General features: G+C 34.1%; 1 protein-coding gene across 1 annotated transcript in view; it reads right to left on the reverse strand.

Annotated features, from left to right (window-relative positions):
- LRP1B (LDL receptor related protein 1B) overlaps positions 1-25,381 on the reverse strand; it is a 1,945,542-nt gene that overhangs the window by 41,340 nt on the left and 1,878,821 nt on the right. The window contains exons 85-86 of the mRNA XM_077153691.1: positions 10,871-11,045; positions 6,674-6,778 (exon numbers count right to left, since the gene is read on the reverse strand). Of these exons, the coding sequence (XP_077009806.1) occupies positions 6,674-6,778; positions 10,871-11,045 (280 nt within the window). The remainder of the gene's footprint in view (positions 1-6,673; positions 6,779-10,870; positions 11,046-25,381) is intronic.

Consider the following 25,381-nt stretch of genomic DNA (forward strand, 5'->3'; position numbering starts at 1 on the left):
GAAAAAAACTAGAGTTTAGGATATCCAAGAAAACTTCACCAAGTTATCAAACTAAAGTTACCTAAAATAAAATAAAACCATAAGTCACAGTGTTAAATCACAAATACTGAAAACTAAAAGATAGATATGTCTGGATTTATAGTCATGGTTAAAGCCAAAAAGAGATAGAGGACCTACTAGCTTTATACTCTAGATTTAAACACAGACTAATCATATCTGTGCCCACACAACATCGATTTTCTTATGGAAGTTACTGTATGTTCATACTAGCACCAGGCTCTTAAGGAAGAAGAAAGCTAAGTCTTTAGAGAAGCCAATGGATCATGTCAAGTGCACTTGGAGGAGTGAATTCAGGTAAGTCTGGCTCCAAAACCCATGCCTTTTCCATTTACTGCTATCTTGTAATAGAACCAATAGACTTTCCTCACTGTCTCTCTCACCTTTGATAGTGATGATACCAGTTAATAACTGAGTCCCTCTGGTATTGTCAATACAGGGCGCAGACATGAGCACACTTAGGCTTTACATCTACATGTCAAAAGCCAGAGGATGGGAGGAAACTTTCTGAAGGGAGGAATCCCTGACTTCCTCAATGTCCTCTACTATATCCTTTCACAGGTTTCCAAGCACTGGAGATTTTAAGCTCAGGAGTTTGTTAGCACATTTCAACATTTCCTAGTCTTCACTGGAGTAGAGATGCAGGTTGAGGTGGAGAGGGGTTGGTTTACTGTACTTCTGAGAATTTATAGTCAAAAGGAGGCTGTGGAATGATGGGAAACCTTATGGAAATATTAATTATGCTCCTAATGAAATTACCACCAGTGGGTTCTCCAGCCAGAAATGCCCATGGTGATGAAAAATAATATATGCATTTCTTGTCTTTGATGAAATTTAATTCCTCCCACTTAGGTTCTAGGCGACAAATATTTACTATTCACTTACCATGTGCCACCTTACAAAGATACCTCCGTTAAGACTATGACATAAGTGTCAACTGGAAAAATGTAGGCGAGTCAGATGGGTGCAGTGAGCCCTCTGAGCAGACACCTCGGTTGAATAGCACAGCGTTTATGCATAAAGGTGTGTGCATACTTGCGTCCCTCTGGGTACGGCAGCAGTAATAAGGGAAGTAGGGTGGTTATAAACATTTATTTATTATTGGAGGATGAATGGTACCATGGATACTGCTGGAATATGTGTTTTAAAGAAATGTAAATCCAATAAAAATGAAAGCCTGACTCTAGAGAGAAATTTTAGAAGTAGGAAGGCATAGTCTAGTTGCTATTGAATTCAATAACTCTTCACAGTACCAACAATTTCTATGACTTCCAATAAAAATGATATAACAATATAAATTTTGTCAAAATAATGCACATTGGATCAAAAAAAACGAACTTAATTTTGACATTATTTGATATACATCTTTAAATAAATGTCATAACTCCCTCCAAATAAACATTTTAAAAAACCCAAATTTTATTGCTTCATTCTAGGCTTCTTTTTGGAGTTTACTTTTTCCCTCATACATAGTAATAACTGAAAATGGCCATCAAGAAATAAACATGAAAGATTTCAAAGAACAAATGTATTTCTCAAATTGAAAGATACACGTAATAAAATTTATATATGGAAAAAATTGTCACCTTCATAGATCTGAATACTCTACAGACCTTCTGAATGTATATAAGTTCAACAAAATTAAGTTTTTCACTCTATGAAAAAGGAAAAATGTACCACCAACAAAACTAAAGCAAAACACTATAGCTTATCTGTTAAAGCAACTTTGTTTCCTAAAAAAGATGTTTAGATGATATAGCACATATTAACTTTTCCTTAAAGATGCATGGCCACTACCGTTTGAAATTTCAGTCTGAAATCTGCGTTTCCTAAAAAAGCTCTCTTTTTTTAGAATAAATGACTGCTAGAGGGACATCCTGAGGGTTTAATGTTCTCTTAGCTGGAATGCGGGTACTTTTTTTTTTTTTTTTTTTTTTTTTGCGTGGGCAGGCACCGGGAATCGAACCCGGGTCTCTGGCATGGCAGGCGAAAACTCTGCCACTGAGTCACCGTGGCCTGCCCCATAACTGGAATACTTTTGCATTGTGCTTGATCTACAGACCCTTTATATTAAAAGTTCTTTAAATTTATTTACATTTTAGTGCCATATGAATTATATATATTCCAGTTAAAACTCGGAAAAAAAGTTCTAGAGTTAAAATTTCAATTCTAAGTAACATGCGCCTGAAATCTGTCTGAACCACCTTTCTATCCCTTGTAGGTACTAAGAGTGGGACCTTAAGAAATAGTGAGTGAACAATTCTATTGAATAATTTGTTTCCCTTGTTATAAAAATATTTCCCTACATTCTACTTACTTCTGAAGCTACCATCATTTTTACTTCATTTTATTCATAGCTAAAACTTCAGAAAGGAAATCTACATTTCTCTATATTTCCTTATTTTCACTTAATCAACTATAGCCTGGTTACTGTCTACATAAAAATATCTAAACATTTCTCGTAATGATCCTCTAACTGCAGAGTCTAATAAACCATTTATAATTTTTTTCTTCTTGAATCATCTGAAATTATTATTCTTTGATAGTTTCCTCCCGTGACTGGAGGATATTATTCTTTGATAAATCTTCTGCAACTTCTATTTCCTCTCATTTACTTTGTTGATTCCTTCTTCATACAGTACCACAACACCACTTCTCCCATGGTTCTGTCCTTGATTTTCCTTAGACTTCTTTCAAAAAACCCACATATGTGTCATGGCATAAAATGTACCTCACAACCTGGTCTCAGCATTTGTCTTGAGTCTTCTCTCCTCCTACTATGCCAATAGTCAGTATTCTATCCTCAACAACCTTCACTTCCATGCGTATTCTCCTTTGCTTGTGCTATTCCTTGTTTCTAAAAGATTTTCAGTGATTCTTTGCCCATAAAATTCTTGCTCATTTTTTTTTTCAAAACACACTGAAAATGTCATGTCATCTATAAAGCTTTCCACTGTTCCACTAGGAATCATTAATTGATCTCTATTCAGTTGTTTTCGCACAGCCCCTTGGTCATACTTCTATTATAAGAATTATAACATCATCTTTCAATTTTTTAAACCTATTCATCTATCTAAAATGAATTTTAAGTTCCTCAAAAGTAAAAGACGTATTGAAGTAAGTGAAACTTTAAGAGAGAAGTACAGCATAAGAGTTTATAAGCATGGCATGAGCTTTAGCATCAATCAGACATGATTTGAGCCCCAAGAATCTCTCACTTTCTAGTTGTGCATTCTCAGTGTTATCATCTGTGAAAAGGGATAACAATAGCACCAATTAATTGGGTCACGGTCAGGATGATTAATTTAAATACACATAAAGTGTATAAAATGCTTAATACAGTGCTTAGTATAAAGTATTTGCTAAATCAACTGTAACTGATATTAATCCTCCTTCCACATTTACACAGGGTCTCACTCAACATAGATTCTCAGTAAATACTTGAGGAATAAACAATGAAAGAACATAATTCTCTCTCCTATATTTCTGAAATGGCTTCATTGATTTGAAGAATACAGCGCTGCTCCAACCAGAATGAATTTTAGGGAACCGAAAATCAAGAGAGACAAAATTTCTATAAAGCCAAATGCAGATAGAGAGAAACAGTAAGAAAGTTACACAAAAACAAAAGGTATTTGTCTAATTCCTTCCACTTAACATCTTTTTTCTGGCTGTGTTTAGCAGATAGGTTGTTTATCATTTAAAAAGTCCTGTGATTCTGAACATTATTGTGCACTTCTATGATCAATAAAGATTTTCATTTTGGTGTCCCAGAAGCATTCTCTGAATAGGCAGTGGTCCTGGGACTGTTATGTCGGAAGGGTGTGAAGACAGGACTAAGATACTTTGAGTATCTCCCTGTAACCATGAGGCATGGGCAGGAGAATTGAAGACTGAACCTCAGGTATCACCAATGTCCATCACCCTGGACTCGCCAACACTATGAAATATCCACAAATCTATTGCACTCACTAGACTTCCCTGCTAGATTCAAGTCCTCTTCACTTCTCACCAGGGTCTACTCCTTGTAATCTCTTTACTTTGGCATAAATCTGGTTCCAATTTATCTTTCCAATCTCATCTTCTTGCCAATCTCATCTTCTTGCATCTTCACCTCCAGCTCTACAGCAGTACACATTCTTGCTGTATTAAACCACTTCTAGTCCCCCAAATAAACCCTGAAGTCTCACATCCATGTCTTTGCTTATTTTACACTTTCTTTTTAGAATGCATTCCCTGACCTCATTGAACTGCATACTTTAATGCAATGACACTTTTCTGTTAAGTCTTTCATATCCTTTCATCTCCCATTATGAATGAATCACTTGCCTTGCTAAGGTCACAGCCCTTTCTTTATTTCTATGTTCATACCTACCTTATTATAAGTTAATTAGCTGCTTACAAATCACTTACCCCACTAACTGGTGAGTTCCTTGATGGTGGGTTTAAATTTCATTCGTTTTCAGTTCTAGAATGCAGTATTCTTTCAAAGGTTCTATAAATATTCACTGAATGACTGAAGGAATTAAAGATGGATGCATAGGGGTAGGACTAAAGAAGAGTTGTTCTCTCTTTAATTACGTAAGGTACTGAACCATAGTATTAGCAGAGAATTCAATCACTTCCTTTACAAATCAATTAATATACATTTTAAGCTAATAATTAAAGTGGTATTTCTGGATGTATGTTATAAAGGAAAATTGATTTAACATATTCACATATCCTCCAGGAAAAAAAAAATTGCTCTTTTAATCACATCCCATTATTTTAAAATTATTGTCTAAAGAATGATATTTTTGCATAACAAATAGAGCATTCTGAACAAAATAGAGAAGGTTCCTTAATGAAATATATGGATTTTAATACAATTGTGGTTTAAAACCATTAATAGGTCTCTAATAATATGACCAGTGGAGTTATTATCAGGTGCCAGTCAGGGCTGTTGATTATGACTATGGGTGTTAGGGAGGATGCAGGATATGCTCCATCCCCGCAGCTCAAATGTAGAAAGAACAAAATAGTTTCCATGGTGATCAACCAGGATAATTACCCCACAGGTAGTCCTAGAAATTCATCAAAGGAAATATGAGTTTATGTTTTCATGGACGTTCAATAACAAATTGAATCGGAAAGAATGTATTAAACCAGATTTTTCTTTTTTTTTTTTGCCTGTACCTATTTTTTCTGTTAAGGAGTTTTGCTAATTAAAGTAAGAAAGAGAGTTCTCCGCAAAATTTGGGGAAACAAAATAATGTATTACTTCATCAGTACTAAAACTGGAAAGTCACTTGTTAACTAGAAATCGTCATTCCAAATTACGCAGTAATAGAGTCTAAAACACCTGCTTCTGTACTATTCTAATTAAAAGCAACTATACAAGCAAATGCACTTTTGTTAGCCAGTTACATGAGTTATTTTCATTTCTTCCATTGAATTCTAGACACTCTAGCAATCTGTGGTGCACACACTTCGTGAGCGAAGCAGAGGTTAAGAGTGTATGACACAGATGAGCCCCGAGATTAAGTATACACTGTGAAATGCATGTGGATGCTCATGATTTGAACCAATGAACTGTGGCCTGAAATGATGTCACACGAAGCGCAGCAGTAAGTGGAAGGTTAAACCTACTTGCATCTCGGCTCATTAAACGCAGTTAAAGTGCAAATCCCCTCATTCTGACAGTAGTGATCACAAGGGTTCTCTTTCTGGTCACAGCGCTGACTTTTAAACCCCACAGAGCATCTGTAGAATTTCAGTAAAATACAGCTAAATAAAGCGTATGACTTCTTTTGCCAAATATGTTTCAAACTTATTTCATACAGAGATGGTTACAAATGAATAAAAATCGTCCCAGGTATGTTCACTTCTCTCTCATACACACTGATGGCATGCTGCTCTCAACTGGTGGGGGAGGGGCCATGGGGAAGAGGATAGATGCAGATTTGGATAGTTTATAGGCATCTTTTTTCCGGTCAAACAGTGAAAAAAGAAAACTCAAAACCGTGACCACGCAAGTGGAATGGTTTTATTTCAATTTTTCAATTCTGGGCAGTCAGGAGATTAAGAGGTGAAAATACGAAAATCCAGATTTTCTTAAGAGCAGTTTCTCTGGGTGTTCAGAAACCCACATTCGAGATAATGTATTCCAAAGGAGCCAGGGGCTTCATAGATTTACATACTATAACATTCTAAACCTGATACAAACATCAAATAGCATTATATATTTGAAAAGATATCTCAAGTTCTTTTGAAAAGAATGACTGCAAGTACCAAAGTATTCATAAAAGATGATCATCTCTGGGTTTCATGTATCCAAATAAGGTCAGTGAATGAGGAACAATCTTCCCCTGCATTTCCAATTGCAAAGATCTATGAATGTCTGAAATGGGAATGATGCTAAGAATTGAATGAGCTCTTCTTCATGAAATCATTAGCAGACTGATGAAAGAAGAAGTTTCTGTAGAAATGAGCCAAGGAGGGACAATACTTGATCAGAGATGTCCATGACATGCTAATTTAAAATTTATTACCCCAAGACAAGAAAGCAATAGGACAGGGATCCTATGCACACTGAAAGTCCTATCATGAAAGCCCCACAATGTTATAAAATACTCACAGACACACAGGTACACTCGTCTCAGGGTCCAGTTGGCATGTGCCGCCATTGTAACAGTAGCCATCACATAACTGACAGCTAGAGGCAATCTTTCCATTAGTGCAGCTGCAGCAGCAAAGAAAAAATTATCATTATTACTGACATCATTATTGTTGAAAGCTGGCACAAATTCTCTGCAGATGAAAATACTTATTAAAGAGGTATATGATGGAATGATTAGCTAAAGTAAGTTTGCAAGAAGACCGACTTGCTGGAGACAATTTTTTTAACAGAATGATGACAGATAAAATTTTTTCTTTTACTATTTCTCAAAATTTCAACCCATTTGCTCACACAAAAGTTTAATATAGCTAGATATATGTGCGAAAAAATATATGCTAATGTCTATCAGTTATACATGTGAAAGACATTAAGTATCAGTATCAGTTTCTTGTTCCCTTTTCATATAGCTGGAGCTTGGTGACATCTGTGTGAATTATCAGTCATGTGATCAAATATCCACAAATCAAATGCTCCAGCTATTCCTTCTAAAATGGAAAATCTGATCCAAAGAATGGTTATTAATTTGGGGCCATACATTTGTAAGAAGTTGTAGAATGATTTTGCAGTCAATTTGTCTCACTGTTTGTCTTTAAATATGTATTGAAATTGATGTCAATTCATTCTATTTTAATAGCAGATAACCATAGATCAGTCCGTTGCAAAAGTAAAGAAGAGTTAATGCTGTAGGATAAATATACAATATGACAACAAAGTGAAAAGGCAGACTTTCTTAAAAAATTTACCTACATTATTCAAATTTAGTCATATTACTAAGGGATAAGGAAACACACTATGGCTATTGCTACAGTGGCAAAAATGAGCATAACAACAATAGAAAAAATAGAAATGTATGACTCACCCTGCTATATTTCAAAATAAATGAATAAACAAATAATTCTATTATATTCAACAGTGGAAATTATTAGGAGAAAAGAGAACATGCATCAACACTGAAAATAACCAAGGGACCTCCCCTCTGGGAAATATGATAATTGAACCATGCAAGCCTCAGCCAAATAAGAATCACTGCACATCATGTCAGTAATTCTGATCATGTGATCACCTTGGTACTAGGTGTTTCGAAGCTATCAATGATTTCACAACAAATCTGGTATATTATGTTCAAGAAATCCGCATAGAACCTTGGCAGAAAAATTAGACTGCATTACCACTGTTTGATCCTTTTGTGTCTCTCCATGATGAATATCTGTTGCAGTCTACCCACCACAGGGTAATTCCCAATGATAGATAATATGCCTGAAAATAGTTGGCTAGCATTCTATAGCTCATATATACTGTACATGTTTATTTGGCCTCATGTGGGTGGTAGGATTGCTGGAAATGCACTGATCTGCTTATGACTTTCTCATGGTGTTTAAATTGAAGACATGTTTTAAGAGCCTGTGAAAACCACATTTCTTTCAACATGAATAGGAGTGATGAGTAAACTATGCACTAGATGTGAAACGGAGATATGTGAAAATAAAACTAGACATAGAGAAGGGGCAGGAAAGTCTAGAGTTTACAGGATTTAGCAGAGAACGTCACAGCATCACTTATGGGGCATCTTAATATGGGTACAAAGTGAGTTAAGTAGACCTTTAAAATGGAATTGATGCCTTATATGATAGAAGGATCTGTACTTTTCTTGCTTTCTATGCCTAGCCTTTTGAATATCAAAAAAGTGTAGCGTTACATTATTTCTTATTCCATGAAAGGGACAAAGTCAAAAGCAAAAATTAGCTCAATTATCCATTAAAGGAGTTTCCATAAAAAGAATAAGTGCACACCAAACATCAGCTTTTAAAAAGCAAAAAAATCTAATTGTTGATTGCTTTTGCTGCCTCTTTTTCCTTCTAAGTTTTCTTTGAACCACAAATTGATTGAAGACAAAGGTTTGCATATACTTCAAATGTGAAATATAAATTATCCAAATCATTATAATGCAACATAGAGAACCGTCCTTATTTTCAGAATAATTTCCCTTTTTAGAATATGTGACACACAAATATGTATGTATATATTTACTATGTGTGTGTACATGTGTATAAATATATATATAATTTGTAATACATCACTTTCCAAAAGTTAATTACCAATTGTCCAGGATACACAAAGAATTCCCAGTTCCCATAATAATTGACATTTCAGTGGCATTATTTAGGTTGTTCAAAATTATGGCCAAGTTTGTCGTCATCAATATTTGCTCAGGTTTCCAGAAAAGAGAAGAATATGTACTCAGCTCTGTTTTAATGATTTTACCTATTATACTTGACAGATAGCATGGACAGTGTATTAGAAACCCAATTGCTCATTTGTGATTATAAGTGTGCTTGGTGGATTAAATTTTCCTAATTAAGCAAAAAGGATTTTCTGTAGATCTACAGCATTTTTTTTAAGTATCTGCTTTTTTACCAATGAAACAGAAATTCCAACATCACTGTAAACTTTCCTGTAATGCTTAGATAAATGGTGTCATAGAAATAAAAATACATTTGAATTGCCTAATATACTTTCAAAACACCCAAAGTGGTCTGTTTGTGTTGTCATGCTCAAATGTCATGTAGCTTATCAGATAAAGTATCATTCCACTTCTATTTTTAAAGTTCCATTATCTACTCATAGCTAGCAACTGTTACTTATCCACTCCTACATTCCTACATATACTTTTCCAAAAAGATCTTTTGAAAGACAAGACCTATAATGTTGGACCTCTGTAGACCACTCAGGTCATGAAGGGAAAAAACAGTTTTTCTCTGTATGACAGGGAGTACTGAGAGGCCACGAATGACTTTTCCTTTTTTCCTCATCTTAAGACTTTCCTATGTCATGGGAGCAGGGTGTGTGTTTCAGCAGGAGCTTTTTCGTGGTAAACTGTGTAAGCTATTGCAGCGCGTGGTCTTTATTAGATGATTGCTCGCGATTCCCTGGGTACATGGAATGGAGTTACAAGGAAGACTCTACAGCTCATTCTTGACAAAATACACTAGACATGAAGAAAACTGTATGCATGCTAATTGAAATACAGTTCTGTCATGCTAAAGTTTCATCAAATGTAACTGATAAACTTAATGAACAAAGAATTTTGGAGTTTATATGAAAATGCATTTTGTTGTTATATATTTACCAAAGGTACATATTTACTTATTAGAAATATTTTCAATTACTTTACTTAAAAAGTAATGTTATTTTCAAATGACTCAGTTTGAGGATTTGAATAAATGTCATTCATAACAATGACACAAATCATACTTAGAATAAATTCTAAAATGGGAGTGAGTTAAAAAAAAAGTTGATGCTGTCTGTAATAAAATTTTATCGGGCCTTGTTTGGCAGAATGACAAAATCAGGGCTGCCACCTCTTAGTGAAGTCTCAGTGGAAGTTCTGGCGAGAAAACTCTACAAGAAGCTTTTCTAGCTCATATTATCATTTATTATATGACAAAGCAAAGCAAGTGATTGAGTCCAGCTCTTTAGAAGCTCCTCTTTTAAAAGGTTGTTAAAAGATGTTCAGAGTGAGAGTTGATCTCTCACCCCAGTCGTATAAACTTGTCTCATGATAGAAATGGAAGGCACTACCCTCTAACCACGAAGTTCTTTTGTTTTTTACTCACTGTCTTAAAGCCAAAGGGTAAAAGACAATATAACAAAAGTCAAATCTGGACATTTTTTTTTGTAGTTGCTTTTTTCATCTACTTAATTTTGGTTCACATTGTTCAGAGTTTGTTTCCACAGTGGAGATCTTTTGCTCCTCCCCCAAAGAATCAGTTTTTAATAAAAGAAAAGCAAACCTACTAATTGTCAATAATGACGATGAAACCATTAAAAGTCTGAGCTCCCCTTATTTAACAATATTACATGTAGTTTTTTGAAAGGATATTGCATTTCACTATTTCTTACTTAGGAATGTTCCATATAGAGAATTATCTGATTATTTCATTACATGATGAATTTTCATGTTTTCCAGTTGTACATAAAAGATAAGTAAGTTTGGGTTTAATTGAAATGAATTGAACTTCATCAACTAGCCATAAAAAAAGATCCATAGGTCAACATATAGAATTTCAGAAGAAAATTTACACTGTTTTCACAGTTTATTGTTGGTTGCCTTTTGAGCTCAAATGCCTTTATAAATTAAGCCAGCTATCCACTTACTTGCAAAATATATCTTCACTGTCCTTATTTATAATGCAGTGCCCCCCATGGCACCTTACACACTTGTCAACCTCACATTTTGGTCCTTCGTAGCGTGTTGGACAGACACAGTCAACACTTGCATCATCCCTGATAGTACATGATTCAGAATTCACACAATAGTGGTGACATACATCTAGGAAAAATGCACAACAGAAAAATGAAATTATATTATGAAATGCTTTTCTTCAGTTATAATAAGTGTTCCTGATTCTTTTACTATTAAAAATGGTAGTCAATAAGCAGACAAATTCACAAATGCAGCTTGTATTTCTAGCATTCACTAGAATTCCTTAATGATGTTGTTGATTCCCCTTTTTGCCTGAGTAGAGCATTTCATTTAGCTATGAGAAGATGGGTTAGATTGATATAATGCTAGCAGATGAACTCTTTTGGCTCTGAATTTCAAAATTCAAGGTAATAAGTTTCTTTTAACTTTCCTTCTTCTAATGAACGATATTACCATTAGTTTGAAATGAGCTGACATGCTCATCATTAAATGGCATTTACCATTACTTCTCTTCCCACCTCTTGTCATCTAGAAATGGGTTATAAATATGTGACTATTACCTCTCATTAGCCTGTGGTGTTACGGAAAGAATTTTCCAAACTCTAGGGCAGGTGAGCAGAAAAGGAGGAAAATGGACTGGGAAACTAGCTGATCCATCACACATGGGAAGTGGTAACAGACGTCTAGGCTAGTATTCCACTCTAACTTAAGAGTCTCATCTCCCCATCTGTCAGTGTGAAAACCTCCCTGTAATCTTAGACCTTTGTTTTGAAAAACTCTTCTTACTGAGCATTACAATTTTCCTTACTACAAGGGAAGAATTCTCCCAAATATTTCTCTATGTCTTGAAAATGAGCAATAAACAAAGACCATTTAATAATACAGCAATCACTATACCTTTGTAATTAATTAGGCATTGCTTCAGTCTTTTAAAAAGAACAGGTTTATATATGAAATATTTATGTTATCACATTTGAAATGCTGAAATTCATAATAGGAATAATTTAAAGTACAAGAACTAATTAAATTGTTACCAAACTTTGTATTTAGAAGCTGCAACTTCCTTTTATCTATTTAATTAGGAAGCGAGGTTGAATGAGATTAGCTAAGATAAAAATCACAATTTGTTAACTTGAACTCATGAGATGACAATTAGAGGGGATGTGGAAAATTAAAACTCAATTTTTAATTCTCATCTTTGCATATTTATCTAGCCCTTTATTAAATTAAACCGAAATTAAATTTATTGCTTCAGACTTATGGAAACGTATTTCAAGCATTCTTATGCTTATCGTTGCATCAGGCCAAGTATTCTCACTGAAGTTCAAAGCTTAAACCTATTAATGTTGATTTTGGCTGTATTTGAGAAAAGTAGAGGTTTCAAAAAGTGAATTTAATTTAAAAATTAAAGTCAGTTAGCAGCTTTCTATTATGGAGTCTTTGGGTAGTTGTCAGAGCTTGGCGTGTACAATGTACACAAGTCAGAATCTGTTTTTATTTAGTGAGAGTGTGTTAGCAGCAGCCTGTGAGATCATCCAGTCCAGTCTGCAGCCCAATGCAGAAGCCTCAGAAAAACAACCTTCGTAATACAGTTTGCTATATACCTCACGCTGACATATAGCTCCTTAATATTATCCCCAGAAGCCTAATACCACCATTTTTTGGTCCTGGTGCAGCCTTCTGATGGGACATAGAAGTCTGTTGATAAATCCTTCCGAGATCTTCTTATCATGTCCTTATTCAGAAGTTGACTTAGATGACAGTTCATCAGAATCCTTTAGGGGGCTTATTTGCAAGTACAGATTCCCTGTCCTTCCCCGCCAACCACCCCTAGGTTCGAATTCATAGGTCTAAAGTGGGGCCCAGGTAATTCCCACAGAACTGGTTGGGGAACGAGGATTGAGAATTTGGGGATGTAAGAATTCATGACCCGGGGGAATTTCACTGATTGGCAAAGGTATATCACTTTGACTAAAATAATTGGATCTGATTAGATGAAATAGCTCATTTCTTGACCAACATTGGGAATCTTCATTAAAATGTAATTTTAATAACATTTTGAGCCATTTTGTTTCTACAACTATACTTCTGAGAAGAACTGGGAGATCAGATAAATTGGGGGTTTTCATTCTGAGGGTTGAGGACTGTTTAGTACAACAATGCAGCAAAGGGAGAATATGCATTGATCTGGAGTGATAAGAGACAAAGTTAAACACTTATCCAAAACATGCTAATTATAAGCAATTGTCATGTAAAAATAACATTTTTCTTAATATTAAGGATTAAAAAGAGGTCTGAAAATACATGCTCATTAGAAATAATTCTTCACCTAGTTGCTGTGAGAAGAGCCCAGAAATACAAGAACTAAAAACCATTTGTAAGGTTAAGATAAGCGAAAAGGAACCAAAATTGATCTGAATCATCAATGTGATAGCAAAAGAGTACATGTATTACTATCACCAAATTAAGTAAACTCTTTCCATAAGAAGGGAATTTCCATCTCATAAGTTTAGAGAATTTTACTGACTAAATGGCATAGCAATTGAGATGTTTTGCATGTGATTAGAATGTAAGAATGAACAGTAATGGAATGTAAATAATCTGTGCTAAGGAAGTAGAGATTGCCTTGAAATTGTATAATAATACTTTATACTCACAATAAAAATTGTTATAACCTCTGTATGGTAATTACATTAAGAAGTACATAGTAGCACCAAACACAATCATGTAGTCTAAAGGACAAAGATGAATATATAATTACAGAGTATTCATATGGTAATTAGGTAGAAAGTAACTGGAGAATGAGTGAATGGCCATTTTCTGCAACAGAAATGAAGTAATTTTCAAGAGAGATCACTATTGCATGTTTCTCTCTCTGTCTCTCTCTTTTAAGCAGCCTAAAATACAAGAGCATACTTCTGCTTTTAATCTTTTCACAGCATGTTAATAGATTGCATAAAATATGTGTATATATGGTTTATATACACACTTATGAATATTCATGCAGAGACAGTTATCTATAAAATCTTTAACTTCATTCAACTTATTTCACCAGTGATTTTTTCTACTGAAAAATTAATAGCTATTTACTCATATTTGCAAGTGGGCTATTTTTTTTTTGTCATAGTTAGTGAAGTGTGACATTTTTTAAAGAAGAAAACCAAACTAAAATAATATTAGTTATGCAAGGAATACTCAAGCAAGAATAGTGGGGAAATTGGGGGATCTTTAATTGTAATAGAGAACAGGTATATGGAAGAAACTAAATTACACAAATACATGTATATACATTAATGGTCTTCTTCACCAAATTTTTATGTTCTATAAACTGGGTTTAAGATTCATAATTTTGATAAGCACTGGATATTTAGAACTGCACACACAAAATCTCACAAAAATAAATTAACAGTAGGATTGGATTCTTTTCACAAGGAAGACTAGGTAAATTGTACAGTGCATATAGCCAAACATTGTATCACTATGTGATACAATTTCAACGGTATTCACATTCCCACTTCAGTGTTATTTAATTGTGTCTCAGGAGCAATAGGTTCTTTGAATTCTGCAAATCTTCTCCCGACAGCAGGATTTATGGCTGTTCCTATGCATATTTAGAATGTAGAAGAATTACTAGGACAGCTAGCAATGGCATTTTATAAACTTTTGATGAATACTATATTAATATGAGATATTGAGAAAAACAAAAACAAAGACACTGGCTAGAATTTGAGGAAATAGGAGCTAACTCCTGTTCTTACTCTAGCTAACAGTGTTACCTTGTCTCAGTTGCTTGACTAATTTCTCCAAGACGTGCTTTGGTTATCTTTGAACTGAAGCAGTTAAACTAAATCATGCCTGAAATTATTTTTAATTACCACTCCCATGCCTTTCTTTTTGCTGAAGGCCAATTGGAATAAAATGATGAAAATACTTATTGTAATAATAATAAGTATAATAATACTAATAAACACGCATTTTTTGGTACCTTCCACATATGAATGAATGTGGCATATGTTTGCTACATTCTCATACATTAGATGGTGTTAACTCCATTTTTATAGATGTGTAAGTTTAAGGCAAAGAGAGGTTAAGCAGCTTGCCAAAGATGACTGACTGAAAAATCAAACCCATATAAGACGTAATCCAGAGAATAAATTCTTATTTTTTTCTTATTTAATAATTCATAGTTTGCTCAGAGAAAAAAAAATCTAGAAAATAATTTTTATTTTCTTTAGTGCTCTCTTTCCTTTATGCATACTTCACACCGTATTTATGGGCATTTAAAACTGAAAGTGCTCTCCCCCTCACTCCACCTTGCCTACCGCTCTGTGGCTATCTGAGAGTCTAACCACCAGTCAGAGCCTAAAGGAGGGACCTAGGAAGGGCCATGCAAATTAGATACTCACTCTATCCATTGCTAATTGGATAACAGCACTGGATTCTCACACTTGAAGGAAACTCCAAACTGTCAATGTGATCTACCTATTATCAGGCAGGAACAATGCTGGGTCACTCCAGATGAATAAGACTCAAACCCACGAAAATGACCAAGAAGAAGTCACAAAGACATGTCTGAAGCATTTCTATTTACTTACATCTAAATTATTATGAAAATATTTGGAAAGTTCTTCAGAAATGTTCTGAGATTCTTATTTATGTTAACAAGAGAGATTATAGACTTTCCTTCCCAGGAAATACACAATATCAAGCAAATGTAAGTTTATCTGGCATGGTTCAGAGGGTGAGAGAGATGAAGAAATGTGCATAAAATTAGACTTTCATGGTTCTTGTCTTTGACAGATTTAATGAAGAAATAGGAAAAGCAGATTTAAGAAATATGCAATTTATTTTTTTTCACATTCCTGAAATGTTTTACACAGCCTAAGGTATTTTAACAATCAAACTTATTGCATAGTCCTAAATAATATCTTCCATTTTTAGAGCTGAGCTTAATAAAGTAGGCAAACACTGAATCCAGGTATGCCTATGAAATATTCACTTTGGGAAAAAAATGACTGCAAAACTGTGATTAGAGCTGAAAAAATTTCATCAGCAAAGCACATCTAAAAAAATTAGCATTTTCTAATTTATTACTAAAAATAGTAATATGCCCTAAATATTACTATCTGGAATACTAAGAAGAAAAAATCTATAAGAACAGGATCCCATTTAAGCAAACTGCCATCTCTGAGATTCCAGGTAAAAGAAAAATGTAAAACTCAGAAAGCCAACTAATAAAAATTTTGATTGAGTGAATGACATATAGGGTGAAATTTTAAAGAATTAGACTTTTAACTTCTTACATATCATTGTTGCAAAATGCAAACTAACAATGATGGTATCCATAAATATAGAAATATTCAAAAATTAACTCATATATATAAGGAAACATATATAAGGTACTGAACAATTTCTTTATAAACAATATTCTAGGATCTATTTTTAAAGCAATCTAGCTATAAAAGGTTTTAGAAATAACTATTTGTAAAGTGATGAAGATTTGTTTGAGACTTGTAAGCTGTGTTCAGATGATAGTTAAATATGGCTTATCTGATGATGCTAAGTGAATACCAAAGAAGTAAATAAGCATATGATTGCTTAAAAAAGAATGAGAGAGTGCAAGGGTGGTTCAGTGGTAGACCTGGGCTTGGGAGACCCAGGTTTGATTTCTGGACCATGCATTTCCTGCAAAAAAAATGAGAATGAAGAATGCAAATGCATGTGGTATTTCTGTGACCACAAACAAGGCATCTGTCATATTTAGGCCATAATTTCTATTTTATGGCATGAGTATCTATTGAAGTTCAATTAATTTCAGTTGAATAAATTCACAAATTTATTCTGTTATAGTATCTACTCTATTAATATTGTCATGCTCCCACAGTACTTATACTTTGCTTGAACTCTCAAAATTAATATAGTTGAAAAAAATAAAAATGAGGAAATGATTTGAGTTAGCCTGTATGTGAAATTATCAAAATGATAACTCAGAGCACAAGGCAATAACCCATTTTTTTGTTTTTTAAATTGAAAAGGGTTTCATGGATAAAGGGGAGATGAAGAAATCTGGATAGTAGGTAATCAGGGAAAAGTTTACCCCAGATGGCAGCAGCATGAAGAAAGTTGTCATCAAGTTGCAGCCTAACTGGAAGGCAGGGAGTGTTTTATCTCATTATCTTGGGAGAGCATGAACCCATTTTATACAAATCCATATGGTTCCTCTGTGCAAAATGAATGGAAAGGAATTTCCTGTACAAGTTTTGCTTTTACTTCCCCCCTTCTTTCTTCCTTCCTTCCTTCCTCCCTGCCATTACACTTCAAATTCAAATCCTATGGTTTCTGATATGCATATATGAATCTTCTTCCTTCTTTCTATTTTCCCTTCAATATTATACCTTGTTAAAACAGAGTGGGAAAATAGATTACGTAGAAATGATTACTTTTTAACTGGAGTTCACTGCAATTCTGAGAAGGTCACCTGGCAGAGTAATAATCAGCAAACAGAAAAGGATTTCCCTGGTCATATGTGCATATTTCTTTAAGGCCTTATGTATAGAGATGAAGCAGCTTATTGATCCACAATAATGGGATCCTTACTTTACTAAGACACCCATAATAATTAGAAAGTTATAGAAAATCACTTTATAATTACTTGGTAGCTTTTAACCTTGAGTGTGATTAGAAACATGGATTGAATTAGTATAATTAATCTGTAAAATAATTTAATCTAAGATACTTTTTATTTAGAAAGATTATTCTTCAAAAACATTCTTGTAAAGTGTTTCAACCTCAAGGAGATGAGGATCAGTCATTCTTCTTTAATGCATATATTGTATAGAAGATACTATAGTAAGAAAATGTCTTTTTGTTCAGGTTGCCCCCTGACCTTTTCTCCATTGAGGCAGCAGTTTTCTATTTAATCTGCTTTATGTTTCATAGTCGCATTTCTCCCCACCTGATATATAATGTTTGCACATTACTTATGACTAATAAAGTGCACCATGAGAGCCATTTTATTCACGACTAAATCGCAAGCCTCTGTGGCTGGCACATATGGATGCTCTATTAATATTTGCTGAATAAAACAATATGCACTGTTCCTTGGAAAGTAAGACACTTCAGAAGGCAGAGAATAAGAGTCACATTGCTGGTTTTTGAGTGTCAAAACCTCAAAGCCTGTTATAACGTTACATAAATATGAAATCCATCGAAGCTAGCTTTTCCATCTCCTGAGACAAACTGAAGCTTTCCAGGATGTGTAAGCGTGGGTCCGGAGGAGGAGGGGAAGGGGTGAAATGGAAGAAGAAGATCAAATGAGAAGCAAAGACAGATCCCACAAAGTCCCAGTAAAAGGGCCATATGTGGTGCCTGCATGAAGCTCACACCCAGCTGCTGGATAAGTGAACAGAACACTGTCATTCTACGCCTGCCATGTGAATGAAAAACATGACTTGGTAAATTCACAGTATGGTGGCATTCCCCAGTATTAGACTAAACTATTCAACTTTTAAAAGGTTTGATTTGTGGTCATAATTCAAGTGCATGTGGAAGTGAACCTACTCAAAAAATATTTTTCTCAGTGCCCTGAACTATTTGTTTTCATATGACTCAATAAGGAATTCTAAACATGGATGGATCCATTCATGGATCATTTCAGTAATTATAAAGTGAAACATCTGATGAAATATTCATGAATGCTGTAAAATTAATAAATTATCAGATTTATGTGTTGCTTAAGCATATTACCCAAAATGTATATTCATAATTATGGATGCCCAAAAATCTATTAAAAATAAAAATTAGATAAATGACAATAAACATTTTTATTTAATTTTAAACTTACAAAGGACTTTTCATGTAGATTACCTCACTTGAAACACACCACTCTGAGAAGATAGCTATAATTACTAATTTTTCTTTTACAAATCATGTCGTTGAGTTTTACCTGTGATCATGAAAATAATTTGATAATTACAATTTGCAGAATAGTAATTTTTAGTCCACAACACATCTACTTTTGATAATTTTAAATGATTCTGATGAATGTTTTCAGGCTGTTTTTCTTCATCTCTAAAAACCAATATATCTGCCTCAGATTCCAATTTGATAGACTCCAGGAAAGTAAATTCAGAATATATATACCCTGTGAAGTTCCAGAAAGCCACTGAAATAATATGCAAGGTTTTTATGTTTTTGCTTTGTCTGTACAAGGGATCCTTAAAAGGATCAGAATTCTATGGTACTTGCAAAAAAAGCATTAAAGGCTGGAGTTGAAAAATTCTAACTTAATTCTACTTCTGCATGATCTGGAGGTACCACAGAAGTGATCTCAATTCTTGGCCTTTGACATGGATCTACTAGTAAGCTAAAAAAAGTACCCCTCATTTCCTGGTCATATCCACTCCAATTTGTTTGCTTTTGCCTTATAATCTTGGTTTATTTTTAGCAGTTGATTTTCAAGGAAACCTTTCTCTCAGATCACCACAGTCTAGGTTTTCTGAATTCTCAAAACTAATAAAGTGCAAATCACATCAAATTGAAAATTAGGTCTTATTATCGTAGATTTAGATATGAATCCTCAACTGGCATTTTAGATCTAAAAAGTCAAGTTTAGTCAAATGACCTTGACTCTTTTAATACTATACTGAATCAAGTGAATTTCCATTTCTCCAGGTACTCCACACATAAAATATATCTGATTCTTTGGGGCAACCCTCAATTGGACTTTTGGAAAAGTCAAAAGGACTTTTCTCATTATAGTTTATTTTCATATAATTAAGCATATATCTAGTGAAAAAAAAATATTATCTCTGGGATTCCCTATGGTTTAACTTTTCTCTTTTAACTGTTACTTAACCTGTTAGAAAATCTAATGGATTTTAAATAAATGTTTTCAAATCAAATTCATGACCCTTGCATTTTTGGGTTCCTGAGAATAAACCTGAACAAACAAGTGTAATTTTGAATACCATTTTGATTCAGGCAAAGATCTATTCTTCTTTACTTGGTGGGTTACTTAACCAGGAGCAAATTATACATCTTTCCTTCTTTCATTGCTTTTTGTACCCTGGGACTCAGAATCTATGAATTTAAGATTTGGGGATTTTATTTTATCTTGAGGGTGGACAAGGCATACTGACCCATGATATGTCTTGCCATTCTTACCAATAATCAGGACAAATGTGTCCTATTTCTACCATTATATTAGCTATCAGAAGAGGTTTTATCTCTTGCATGAAATAGATAGCAACATCAGTTTGTACTGATGAAATCTTCAGTTGTTAAACATGAAGGTTATTATATTACCTACAACATAGGAGACTGATTTTTAAATTCTCTTTAAAATATTTAAAGATTCCTGATATGTGGCATTTTTTCAAAACATGTCACTAGACATTCCAAATCTGATAAAGAAGTACTGCGTCTAAAAATTACTCTGCATTATTTCTTTTAAAAATGTTTGCAGAGGCACCCAGCTAGAAACAATTTGCTTGGTTTGAGGTAAACCTCAAGTAAATATTTCTGTCTAATCTGTGCATTTGTGCATGATTTATGTATGATATTGTTTTCAAATACCCAATTCTGATTACAGATAATTATTTGTGAATACATGCTGTTTACTTAACACCAGCTACAATGGAATCACAATCCCTACTTCACTTCATGCAAAGCTTTGCATCTTTTTCCTGAGGGCTCTCAACTGGACATGTTCACTTTATTTCAATGCAATCCCTTCTTAGTTACAACATAAATTATGAGATAAATTATTTTCAACCTTCAACTAAAGCAGTTTTAGTGCTGCCTTTCCTATTACTTTGCATATTCGCTCTTCCTGAAGTTGAAAATAGAAAGATAAATACCTGTCAGTGGTGTTAATGTGGCATAAAAGTAGGAGAATAAACCATCTGATCTTGGTATAACTAGGAGGTGAAGCACTGTTTCTAGGACATTTTGAGATTAGAGTTGTCTCAAAATCAAATCTGTGCAACTGGAAACAAGTTGCTGCTATCTTGCCAGAAAGAGTAATTAAGCGTTCCTGAAGATTTTTTCCCAGTAATCCATAATTACTACAATTGAAAGTGAAAGTTACATGGCACAGAGATTAAGGTTATCAATAGTAAATTTTGTAAACATGCTGCTGTATTCAAGACTTCATTTTACAGCAAAAAAATTAATAATGTACTTCCAAGTGGTATAGAAATAAAGGCTATTTCTATTTCCGATCTCTGACTGACCTTTTTTGGCCATACAATGCTAAGGACAGTTTTACTTAAATCTGAAAAGATATGCCATTTGGTTTTCTATTCACAAAAATTATGTAGGGGAAGTAACATCAAAGAGTTTTTATATTACTGTATCCTCTGTGCCTAGAATCATGAATGACACTCATACATTTTCACCATATATCAGTCGAATAAATTAATTTTAACCCTCAAAATATGTATGTTGACACATTTATGACATACTATCTGCTTGGAAAACCTACCAGAGTTTGTAATAAATCCTTTTTTAATATATTTTCCTTGAGTACTTTTTCTCAAAATATTTTCCTCTTACATTTCCTTTAAACAAAGGTGAGAAATTGCAGCAAAATCTAGTATTTTTAGTTTTACTATTGGATAATGTGTCTAATATATAATTTGTCTACATTTCTTTTCTAATCTTGCAAATTTCCTCTAAATCATCTCATATACAAGGATAATTAAAATAATCACCCTATTTTACCATTAGTTCACCATCACTACCATGACCACATCAGAAAAAATGCCACCTATTTTCTTTTGCACACATAAATTCAAACATCCTTCTATTTTACACCTTTTTTTTTTTTTCAAACTGAGAATGCAACTCAATAGTTTCTTGTGGGGCAGGGACCTTACTGAACCGGTAAGGAAAGAATGGCACAGAATGCTGGCCCTGTCTTTGAGTGGAACTAGTCAAAGCACAGACAAAAGCTGGGCCTTGCAGACTAGAAAAAAGGGAGTTATATATACCATTTATATTCATTCATATACCTAATAACCATCTACTAAGTCCTAGGCACTGAGATAAACCGCAAGCTTAAAGAGATATACAAATCACTTTGACCTGTTTTGTTTTCTAGTGGGGTATGAAGTCAAGACAATGAATGATATTAATACAGTGTGAAAAATGCCAATGAGAAGTGCTGAACATTCTAGAGCAAAGGCAAGTAAGGGAGGCATAGTAAGGGAGTTAGAGAGACCTTATAGAGGTTAGGAACAGCTTGCTTAAAGAAAAGAGGTATACACCATTAGAGAAGAAGCACACTGTAGACAATTAGCAGATTTTCAGGGCTAGAAAAATGGATGCATAAGGGAATGTGTTGCAGTAATCCAGGCAAGAGATGACAAGGACCTGAATGAAGGTATAGCTCACTGTCTCACGTGAGAAAAATAATTGGGGGGTAGGTCAGTAGCTAGGTATCCAACATATTTTAACACTCCAGTTATGAATGCTGAGTAAGAGTTTTGAATTCTTGAGTACTTAGGATATGGTTAGTCCTTATTGGTAATTTTATTTTCTGAGTCCCGATCTTTTCTTGGAGTTCTAGACCCAATTCTAATTAACATGTTGCATTAACAGAAAGAGTGGAAAAGACTGTATTCTATTTTCCTGGTCATTACTGAAGTCCATTGGTATCTTCTGCCTGGATCTGCCATAGACTTAGTTGGTTCAAGATTCAAATTCCTATTAAAGCAGCTCTTCAGTGGAGAAGTGACTTGGGTGACAGGTTGAGCCAGTGGTCCAACTGAACTTCACTATGAGTTTGAGTTCTCATAGTGAGTCTATAAAGAAGCATCGAGGTAATAAGGATATTGAATGGCAGGAAAATATATCAGGGATAGTTTTGCAGTCAGAGCCACAAGGCCACAAATTTTGGCTACTATGGTCTCTTTATCAACAAATTTGCCTAATCTCATTTTTTTTTGTCACATATAAATTGGTCTGCTAAGATTGACCTCACAGGATTACATCAGAATGTGATGAAATAACATATATTCATACATGAGATGAAACAGGTTATCCACAGTACATCTCAACATGTACATACTCCTCTGTACGTACCAGGAAAGACAAATAGAAACATAAAAGAAATATTTCAAAAGGGATTCCCTGGTGGGCCTTCCCATACGCTGTCCCCTCACCATTTCCCCTCTTCACCTGGTTACCTTCTTCCGTTTCTCTGGGACTCAGTTAGGTGTCATTTCTTTCAGGAAATATTTTCTGTCCCCACAGGCTAAACTTTGGATTCCAGTAGTCTCTGTGTTTTATTATATTGCCCTGTAATAACTTGTTTCCATTTCTGAATCACACATCAGACTGTAAGTTACTTGCAGGTAGAAAATATCTCTGACACCCTTGTATCCTCAATACCTAAAACAGTGACAAGCTCATTGCAGAAACCAAAACACATTCACTGACTGACTGCCTGAAGAAAACTACTCTAGAAGACAGATGGCAAAAGAAATTTCATTATGTTATCACATATAGAAGGCTCATACTTATAGTTCTTAATTGTTTTAACAGTTACTTAGTAGGTTTAGGTTTTCATAATAATTGAAATCTATGAAGTCTTTGTATTACTGATAGATACTCCTAACTATAAACTTGAGATTCTATTTAATGTCTGTACTTATTGGAACCAGTAGGAGTAAGCAAGAACAGGTGTACTTCTAATAAGCTGAGTCCTAATTGAAATTATAATGGCTCCCCAAGAAGATCACTAGAGGACTTTGAAAATATCAATGAGAGAACAAGCAGGTTGCCATTTAATTTGAATACCTGCTTATTCGACACAGATTGAGTAGGTCTTCATCGCCTCCTTTGTCCTAATGCTATTACCATCTAATTACAAATAACCTCAGATATTCTTGACCTCATACTTACAACTGGACTTAAATGCAAAATGCCATGCTTATATATATATATACATATATATATATATATATATTTTTTTTTTTTTTCTTTGATTTACTTGAGGAATCATTGCTTCTGAACAGCATGAAATGCAGCTATCTTTGTTCTTGAGCAACTTACTTAAAAAATACTCAATGTTACTTTTGCCATTATTTCTCTCTTCCCTGGGTCACTGCTGTTAAAATTAATTTGCATTTCAGATCTCAGGATTTTATATTGCCATTAGAGTTGTGAAATGCTTTTACTCAGCACACCTAAGAACTGATGTCTTACCTCCCACTAATGGACCTTTAATTAGGCATTGTAATGAACCATTCTGCCATTCCTTCATTTAGAGATAGAAGATTTGGTATTTACAAGATACAAGTTTGACAGAACACCAAGCTCATTGAACCTTGCCGACTCACATGTAATAGATCTTGAATTTATTACACTTTTGTCAGCTGTTGGATTTATCATTTTAATGACTCTGTCCACAGACTTACTATGCTGCCAAAGACCAGCATCACCATCCTCCAGGAATGTTTGTTGACATCTTGATCAACAACTCCTGGGGTTCAATACTGAATATAATATTACTAATTCGGGACCTTGAGCAAGTTATTTAACCTCTGTCGAAGGATTAGTTGGTTAATTTTAATAAGTACTTTGCAGTAAAAGGTGGGAAGTGCCATGAATGCTAAGAGTGATAATAAAATTATAATGCAGCCTTTTATAAAGCATCAGGCTACCTCAGAATGTGATTCTATTAGGTTGCCAATTAAGAGGTAAACTAACTGAATTTATTCTAAGTATCCAAAGTGCTTTAAAAATTATTGCATGGTATTTTTTAAGTCAGTTAAAGAAGAATAAAAAATGGGGCGCTTCAATTTAAAGAAAAGAAAGAAAGAAAAAAATAAAACTGATGTTTTATGATGATGTACCAATTGGGAACTGAGAGATAGGAAGAAAGAAGAACTACACATTGGTACGTGATGGTGGAACACTGATGAAATGTAGTTTTTGTATATTGAATTTGTTCTCTTTTCATTAACTTATCTCCAAACCAATATTTATTTATGTTCATTTATTTATATGCATGATTGCTCATTTGTTTATTTGACAAATGACATTGCTGAGCATGGTTTCAAAAAGATTCCAGTCTAAGAGGGATGTGCACAATAAACAATAATATTGGAAAGAAAGTGATCAGAGCACGAAGAGAGGTATAAAAACAGTGACTTGGAAATTCAGAGGTGGGAATTTCCCATTAATGCAAACTAAGAGGAATGGAAACAATTTCAAAAAGAAAATATTGCCTAAGTTGGATATAGACAGATAGATAGAATTTGAGATGAGGGAAAAGTAAATGACAGCAAATTTCAGGTGAAGAAAAAGCAAGAAAATTTCACAATGGTGGGAATGTTGGCATTTAGATGGGGAAGGTGATCAGAGAGTTGAATAGAATATAGAAGAAGACAAAAAAAAAAGGTGGGAATAGTCAAGATATTTTCTCATTATGGGGCCAGGTAATTAATATTATC

Source organism: Tamandua tetradactyla, chromosome 3 (genome assembly GCF_023851605.1).
Source record: "Tamandua tetradactyla isolate mTamTet1 chromosome 3, mTamTet1.pri, whole genome shotgun sequence".
NCBI classification, from domain to species: domain Eukaryota; kingdom Metazoa; phylum Chordata; class Mammalia; order Pilosa; family Myrmecophagidae; genus Tamandua; species Tamandua tetradactyla.